Source organism: Pecten maximus, chromosome 4 (genome assembly GCF_902652985.1).
Source record: "Pecten maximus chromosome 4, xPecMax1.1, whole genome shotgun sequence".
Classification (NCBI taxonomy): domain Eukaryota; kingdom Metazoa; phylum Mollusca; class Bivalvia; order Pectinida; family Pectinidae; genus Pecten; species Pecten maximus.
The window spans coordinates 12,197,448-12,206,967 of NC_047018.1; the positions used below are offsets into that span (position 1 = coordinate 12,197,448).

General features: G+C 39.7%; 1 protein-coding gene across 1 annotated transcript in view; it reads left to right on the forward strand.

The window, feature by feature from the left end:
- The first annotated feature begins 778 nt into the window (after positions 1-778).
- LOC117325256 (glyoxalase domain-containing protein 5-like) overlaps positions 779-9,520 on the forward strand; it is a 12,534-nt gene continuing 3,792 nt past the window's right edge. The window contains exons 1-3 of the mRNA XM_033881367.1: positions 779-991; positions 7,403-7,546; positions 8,937-9,092. Coding sequence (XP_033737258.1) covers positions 944-991; positions 7,403-7,546; positions 8,937-9,092 — 348 coding nt within the window. The 5' untranslated portion in view covers positions 779-943. The remainder of the gene's footprint in view (positions 992-7,402; positions 7,547-8,936; positions 9,093-9,520) is intronic.

A 9,520-nucleotide genomic window follows, 5' to 3' on the forward strand; every position in this document is an offset into this window, starting at 1 on the left:
CTACATCGGAGTATATATAGAATCTTAGAATAATCCTTTCTTGTTTCAATTTCCATGAATTACAGTAGTCACCCTGAGGACCTGATTGGACACTAACATATGGTGTTCAAGTTGTAAAGGTGTACTTAGGTCCTTATTTTGAAACAAAGTAGGAATCAAATGTCGACATGTTTTACACATTTTTTTTTTAATTTGAAAAGAATTATAATTACCATTCTTTTTACGGATGCACAATATGGTCTATCGGTCGGACACGGACCTACGTGACGAAGGGTCACTAGTTCGAGTCCCAGCAAGGACACTGTATCCTTTAAAAGGATTGCTTTACCCCGGCTGTATGCTCCCCAGGGAGTTGAGAAAGACATTGACTGATTGCTAAATAACCAATAACCACCGATAATAATCTGTGAACCGCTCTGAGACCGTTCGACGGCTAAATTATTATATTATTATCAGGAGGGACTATTTGAATATTCTGGTACAACTAAGCTTTTTACGTTAAAATGCATTATCTCTCTCTATACAGAGTCAAGGGCATTTAAAAAAAACTACAAAATATTCAAAATATATATCTAAATATGCTTATTTAATAATGTATTCTAAACGGATATATCTGTTCTGTTGTTCTTGGACCTGGATTGATTAATTACGGTTGCCTCCCTTGTATCATTGGGACTAGAACCACAGCACTCGGAACCATTCGAATGGGGTATTTTCTTATGTCAGCACATAACCATTCATTTTATCACCTACTTTCTCTTTACCTTAATCTAATTCGAGTTGGCACTGTGTTCTGTGTGAAGTCATTGTGATTTCGAATAAGAGCAGAAATGACTTAGCTATTTTAACACATCCGGGTTGAGTCTAGAATCATATAAGTAGGCTACACGTACATGTATCGTCACACTTGAGAATTTGTGTACGTGAAACCACTTGACTCATCATGTTCAAAGCATTTTCGCCATACGTACTTAGAGGGGGGAAACTTTGGGTGAGTTTTACTTTATCGATTATCATCTGATTTACATTTGTAAGTTGAAGGCAGGGACACACATGCATGTATATATATTTATGGCCATGGGAAAGGAAAAATCAATCATTGTAGACTAAGAATGGGCCTTAGCGCCCTGAACAAACAAAGATTCTTATACCGATTAACACCCAATAAATATTGTGACCACTGTACAAAGATTCCACCGAAGACGAAAAACATTTCTTTTTGACCTGTCCAAAATATAACAACTTGCGTATGAAACTGTAAAGAAGAACTTGCAACGAATTGGCTCGAAATGTAAATCCAGATCTCATTGTAAATCTTATGCCTGATCTCCTTTTAAACATTATATGGCATGGTTCCGACAACAATACCGATTCCTCAAACAAAACCATTTTTGACTTTGTATTTGAGTATATTCAAAAAGGTTCCAATTTCATCTTATGACACCCCCATCCCTCCCACACCTCCTTCCACACCTCCTTCACTTTCTTTGCCTTACCTCTTTCCCTCTATCCTCATCCTTCCTCTCCACCTCATCCTCTCTATGTTATGGAATGTAGGTGTGAGTGAGAGAGCGTGTGTTATGATTACGTCTTGTACATACTGTATTGTTTTATGTGTTGAGGAGAGCATCTTGTAGCCCTAGGACTGTTTGTGATCCTCATTAAATAAATAAAGAATTAGAACATACATGTACAATGTATGTATGTCCCTGTTGTAGGCACAGGGGTAAAGGCGTATATATATCTATAGGTCCTCGCCTACCCCCTGTGGTTGAAGGCAAATGGGGAAAAAATGTCTGTTGTATCGACTGTGACAGAATGTATAACTAGGTTTTCATATCGTGTACCCAGACGCTTCCGTCTAAAAGATCCCAGAATAAATTGAGCATTTTTTTACCAGTACTAGATGTACCTAAATATTAGCATTAAGTACATTTTTAGCTTTTAAACTTAATTATAAACATACACGTGGAGCGTCCGTTCAGGGTCCACTATTTAATAAGGCCGAGTTTCTTCTGGCCCTGACAAAAGACTTTGACATTCGGACAGTTAGATGTCTAGAAAGGTGTTAGAATCGAACAGTAGTTGGCGGAATAGCCGACTTTCCTGAGACTGGTGAATTTCTCTTTGGAATTTTCTGACCCCATTTAATGATTATGATATGATATAAGCCCCCTCATGTCCAGAAATATTGTTACATAACCCCAGTACTGTTACGTCTGCAAATTGTTTTATGAGTTATCCTGTCGACAGTCTTCTAGAGTTTACGTCGGTTCCGAGTTCTCTCATCAGTGTCGTATATATGGCGTGTTGGCTAGGTAATTCGTGATCGTTATATATTATAACTGGTTAATCTATTTTCAAAACATACTGATTAATGAGTTACTAAATAAACTGAACTATATTAGGATCCAGAACATGATGCCATGAAATCCGCATACTGGGTATAACGACAGACACATTAAAATGTTTACACTTTCGAATTTTTTTTATCATTGCTATTATTTCGATGCCAGAATGTTATTAAAATGAACATATTTAGTTTTAATTAAGTGTATTTAAAGATATATATGGTGTACATCGTTTATGAATCCTAATTTGTAGTATATCCTAATGTAGCAACATTCATCTTACTCTTAGATCTCTAGATCTGTCTTTCTTCCTGTCATTCTTTATTGATGTAATTATTATAAATATACTGTGTACGATCTTTGTAATACATATTTGTGGAGATGGCTATTAGAAGTTGTTCAAAACTAATCCAATTGTATCTGAACAATGAAATACGTTCAAATCAATGAACACATTTAAACGTCATTTACATATTCAAACATGAAAGCTCTGTAACGTTAGAGATTTTTACTAATAAGCCACCAACGGGACACATGTTGCCCTGGATGTTGGTAAAAGCCACAAGGAGAAAACCAGCTTAGAGGGAACACATTTAACTCAACCTGGATCATCTCAATCGCCTTGGGCTATAATGGCCTGTTCCGTGTTGTTGTGATTGTACCATGGTGCGAATGAGAACCAGAGACCTTTCTCAAATTTTACAATTTAATTGAACCTACCCGTGTACAAAATGTATACCTAATTAGGTATGATGGCCGTTTTGGATTTTGAGAGTAATCCTTTTATACAGTTAGTTAAAAACCTGAACAGATCTTTCTCTAATTTTACATAAAGGTTCTCTACGATCTTGACTTATCATTTGTTTTGATTGATCGAAAAAAAATGATGTGGTCAGCTGTATAATTTATATATTTGAATAGTTTTAGTATATTTAATATACATTCAATGACAATTCAGATGAATAGTAGGACAGAGACCAGGGAACATTTCATCAGTAACCTGTAGGACAGAGACCAGGGAACATTTCATCAGTATTCTGTAGGACAGAGATCAGGGAACATTCCATCAGTAATCTGTAGGACAGAGTCAGAGACCAAGGACCATTTCATCAGTAATCTGTAGGACAGAGACCATGGAACATTTCATCAGTAATCTGTAGGACAGAGACCAGGGAACATTCCATCAGTAATCTGTAGGACAGACACCAGGGAACATTTCATCAGTAATCTGTAGGACAGAGTCAGAGACCATGGGACATTTCATCGGTATCTGTAGGACAGAGACAGAGACCAAGGAACATTTCATCAGTAATCTGTAGGACAAAGTCAGAGACCAGGGGACATTTCATCAGTAATCTGTAGGACAGAGACAGAGACCAAGGAACATTTCATCAGTAATCTGTAGGACAGAGACCAGGGAACATTTCATCAGTAATCTGTAGGACAGAGACCAAGGAACATTTCATCAGTAATCTGTAGGACAGAGACAGAGATCAGGGAACATTTCATCAGTTATCTGTAGGACAGAGACAGAGACCAGGCAACATTTTATCAGTATCTGTAGGACAGAGACCAGGGAACATTTCATCGGTATCTGTAGGACAGAGACAGAGACCAGGGAACATTTCATCAGTAATCTGTAGGACAGAGACCAGGGAACATTCCATCAGTAATCTGTGGGACAGAGACCAGGAAACATTTCATCAGTAACCTGTAGGACAGAGACCAGGGAACATTTCATCAGTATTCTGTAGGACAGAGATCAGGGAACATTCCATCAGTAATCTGTAGGACAGAGTCAGAGACCAAGGACCATTTCATCAGTAATCTGTAGGACAGAGACCATGGAACATTTCATCAGTAATCTGTAGGACAGAGACCAGGGAACATTCCATCAGTAATCTGTAGGACAGACACCAGGGAACATTTCATCAGTAATCTGTAGGACAGAGTCAGAGACCATGGGACATTTCATCGGTATCTGTAGGACAGAGACAGAGACCAAGGAACATTTCATCAGTAATCTGTAGGACAGAGACCAGGGGACATTTCATCAGTAATGCTGTAGGACAGAGACAGAGACCAAGGAACATTTCATCAGTAATCTGTAGGACAGAGACCAGGGAACATTTCATCAGTAATCTGTAGGACAGAGACCAAGGAACATTTCATCAGTAATCTGTAGGACAGAGACAGAGATCAGGGAACATTTCATCAGTTATCTGTAGGACAGAGACAGAGACCAGGCAACATTTTATCAGTATCTGTAGGACAGAGACCAGGGAACATTTCATCGGTATCTGTAGGACAGAGACAGAGACCAGGGAACATTTCATCAGTAATCTGTAGGACAGAGACCAGGGAACATTCCATCAGTAATCTGTGGGACAGAGACCAAGGAACATTTCATCAGTAATCTGTAGGACAGAGACCAGGGAACATTTCATCAGTAATCTGTAGGACAGAGACCAAGGAACATTTCATCAGTAATCTGTAGGACAGAGACAGAGATCAGGGAACATTTCATCAGTTATCTGTAGGACAGAGACAGAGACCAGGCAACATTTTATCAGTATCTGTAGGACAGAGACCAGGGAACATTCCATCGGTATCTGTAGGACAGAGACAGAGACCAGGGAACATTTCATCAGTAATCTGTAGGACAGAGACCAGGGAACATTCCATCAGTAATCTGTGGGACAGAGACCAGGAAACATTTCATCAGTAACCTGTAGGACAGAGACCAGGGAACATTCCATCAGTAATCTGTAGGACAGACACCAGGGAACATTTCATCAGTAATCTGTAGGACAGAGACAGAGACCAAGGAACATTTCATCGGTATCTGTAGGACAGAGACAGAGACCAAGGAACATTTCATCAGTAATCTGTAGGACAGAGACCAGGGGACATTTCATCAGTAATGCTGTAGGACAGAGACAGAGACCAAGGAACATTTCATCAGTAATCTGTAGGACAGAGACCAGGGAACATTTCATCAGTAATCTGTAGGACAGAGACCAAGGAACATTTCATCAGTAATCTGTAGGACAGAGACAGAGACCAGGGAACATTTTATCAGTATCTGTAGGACAGAGACCAGGGAACATTTCATCGGTATCTGTAGGACAGAGACAGAGACCAGGGAACATTTCATCAGTAATCTGTAGGACAGAGACCAGGGAACATTCCATCAGTAATCTGTAGGACAGAGACCAGGAAACATTTCATCAGTAATCTGTAGGACAGAGACCAGGGAACATTTCATCAGTAATCTGTAGGACAGAGACAGAGACCAGGGGACATTTTATCAGTAATCTGTAGGACAGAGACCAGGGAACATTTCATCAGTAATCTGTAGGACAGAGACCAGGGAACATTTCATCAGTAATCTGTAGGACAGAGACCAGGGAACATTTCATCAGTAATCTGTAGGACAGAGACAGAGACCAGGGAACATTTCATCAGTTATCTGTAGGTCAGAGACAGAGACCAAGGAACATTTCATCAGTAATCTGTAGGACAGAGACCAGGAAACATTTCATCAGTAATCTGTAGGACAGAGACCAGGGAACATTTCATCAGTAATCTGTAGGACAGAGCCAGAAACCAGGGAACATTTTATCAGTATATACATCGAAAAAACCTCAGAGAGCGAAAGTGAACAAGTGTACTAACGACTCCTTCGAGAAGCTAGTAAATGACCAAAAACATGTTTTTAACTATTCTAAGTCGTGGTGTTGATAGAAGACACACATACATGTACAATGTTTATATCGAAATATCAATCATTTTTCGACGTACCATAATGTCACCACATATAAACAGACCACTCATTTCATAATCTAACTCAACTTTCCAGTTATTTATAGGCACTTTCCAGACATTTCGCTGCTAAAAAAAGTTTGAAAAGTGAATCTACCGGAAACTTTTTTCAGCAAGAGGAATTACCGTGTCACGCGAGATCTCGTCAGCTCACATGACCACGGTCATTACAAAGAGTATCGTATAATGGCTATTTTACTATGGCAAGGGAGGGCACAATTCTTGAGTGGTTGAATTCCTCCAATTTACAAATTCATGTTTTCCCCATTGCTTTTACCAGAATTTACATCCCAAACACCAGTACGACAATGGAATCCCATATTGCAAGAATATCAAATATACCCTCCACGATTCTTCAGTTAAAATCCACATAATTACACTTTTTCTTCACATCTGAAAACTGTCCGCCTATTTGACGCGATGTCTTCCCGAAAGATAGAGTAGTTCCACACGGAAGATTATGTGGCTTTCAATGACATGTGTAAGTTAATATGATGAAATTACACTTTCCATTTTGTGTAAGATGTTTTGAAAGTTAGAATCCATTTACTTCAACTTATCGCTGAACAATCAATTATATGAAATCCTTCAATAACGGTTATTTACCTGTACATAAATGTAATATTCAGTGCGAAACCACTTTTCAGAATTTGAGAAAAAGAGTGATATTTGGATTTTAACTGCATATCAGTGGAGGATTTGTTTGATGTTCTTGTTTCATTGTCATGCTGGCGTTTGGGGTGTTAATTCGGATGAACCTAAATAGAGAACCTTTGCATTTCTTTGTCACATGTTATACGTACAGAGTCATACGACAGTAACATGCCTTTGTGGTTCGCTAGTATCTTAATGCCAATATTTACCTACAGTTGTACTTGACATAGATAGTGTGTAGTCCGTATTCTAGCTGCAACAGATGGGTCACTGTGTACACCTTGAATATTTAACTGTCTTCTTGTTAAAACATTTTAAATGTTTTTATCGTTTCATCATTATACGTAATCATGTCAACGAGATTTAATTTGTTCGTCCCTCAGATTAATGATTGCGTTGTCACATGACTCGCCGGGACACAACATACCGCGTCCTCATCACCGCCATATTGCTGTTAGTGTAGATATGGAGAAACAGGTTATATAGTATTCTACATTCAAATGTCGAAGCCGGTCGATATTATCTCATATTTCTGGCACTTACAGCTATTACTTTAACTATCAATTTTACAGAATCCATGTGCTCAGAAGTCTCTGCGACTAGCCAGCGGGTTTTCTGTCAATCGACTTGACCACTTCGTCATCACAGTCAAGAATGTACAGAAGACTTGTGATTTCTACTCCCGAGTTCTGGGTATGGAGGTGTCGACCTTCAAGGTAAGTGTTTGTGGTATTTAGTTGTTGTGTACCTTATTGAATAGTAGTTATGGGTATGGAGGTGACGACCTTCAAGGTTAGTAGTTGTGGGTATAGAGGTGTCGACCTTCAAGGTTAGTAGTTGTGGGTATGGAGGTGACGACCTTCAATGTTAGTAGTTGTGGGTATGGAGGTGTCGACCTTCAAGGTTAGTAGTTGTGGGTATGGAGGTGACGACCTTCAAGGTTAGTAGTTGAGGTTTTGGAGGTGACGACCTTCAAGGTTTGTAGTTGTGAGTATGGAGGTGACGACCTTCAAGGTAAGTAGTTGTGGGTATGGAGGTGACGACCTTCAAGGTTAGTAGTTGTGGGTATGGAGATGACGACCTTCAGGTTAGTAGTTGTGAGTTTGGCGATGATAACCTTCGAGGTTAGTAGTTGTGGGTATGGAGGTGTCGACCTTCAAGGTTAGTAGTTTTGAGGTATGGAGGTGTCGATATTCAAGGTTAGTAGTTGTGGGTATGGAGGTGTCGACCTTCAAGGTTAGTAGTTGTGGGTATGGAGGTGTCGACCTTCGAGGTTAGTAGCTGTGGGTATAGAGGTGTCGACCTTCAAGGTTAGAAGTTGTGGGTATGGATAGTTCGACCTTCAAGGTTAGTAGTTGTGGGTATGGATAGTTCGACCTTCAAGGTTAGTAGTTGTGGGTATGGATGTTTCGACCTTCAAGGTTAGTAGCTGTGGGTTTGAAGCACAGGCGCTTGCATATAGAAAATATCACTTTCGATTTTTTTTTATATTGCAGCGGTATGTGTAATGTGTAAGAGGGCCCTCTTACACATTACACATACCGCTGTCATATAAAAAAAAAAAAATCGAAAGTGATATTTTCTATATGCAAGCGCCTGTGGTTTGAAGGTGTCGACCTTCCATGATAGTAGCTGTGAGTTTGGCGATGATAACCTTCGAAGTTAGTAGTTGTGGGTATGGAGGTGTCGACCTTCAAGGTTAGTAGTTGTGAGTTTGGCGATGATAACCTTCGAGGTTAGTAGCTGTGGGTATGGAGATGACGACCTTCAAGGTAAGTAGTTGTGGGGTATCGAGGTGTTGACCTTCGAGGTTAGTGATTGTGGGTTATAGAGGTGTTGACTTCAAGGTTAGTTGTTGTGGGGTTTGGAGGTGTCGACCTTCAAGGTTAGTAGTTGTGGGTATGGAGGTGTCGACCTTCAAGGTTAGAAGTTGTGGGTATGGAGGTGTCGACCTTCAAGGTTAGTAGTTATGGGGTATGGAGGTGTCGACCTTCGAGGTAATTAGTTGTTGATATGGAGGTGTCGACCTACAAGGTTAGTAGTTGTGGGTATGGATGTGTTGACCTTCAAGTTTGGTAAATGTTGGTATGGACGTTTATATTTCAGGGTGGGAGAAAAGCTTTGAATTTCGGTCAACAGAAGATTAATATTCACGAACATAAGAAGGAGTTCGAACCGAAGGCCCATGTTCCAACTCCAGGATCAGCAGATGTCTGCTTCATTACACAGGAAACGTTGGACAGCGTCATGCAGCACCTCAAGGTCAGTTACCTAGGATCTGTCGTCTGGATCTGATTGTTATTTCATACTTCTTCAACCCGAATTAAACACCATTTTCTAAAGCGCACGTGGGCTGAAAGAAAATATAAAATGGACATATCTGAATGGCCATGCTTCTGCACTAATATGTACCCTTCGCTCATATTTACGCTTTTTATGTACATTTTACACTCACAACCTCAACCTTGAGATAATAGCTGTTCTCACTCAATATCCATCAAACTTCTCTGTCCAGAATTCCTGGTACCCACTATATATCTGCAAAGTGCTGTCTTTCCTACAGTCACTATCCAAAGTTGTCGTTCTTTATATCAATTTGGCACTTACATTTAACCAGAGTTGACGTTACGTTAGAGTTGTTGGTTATACCGACTTTACACTTACATTAGAGTTGTTAGTTATACAGACTT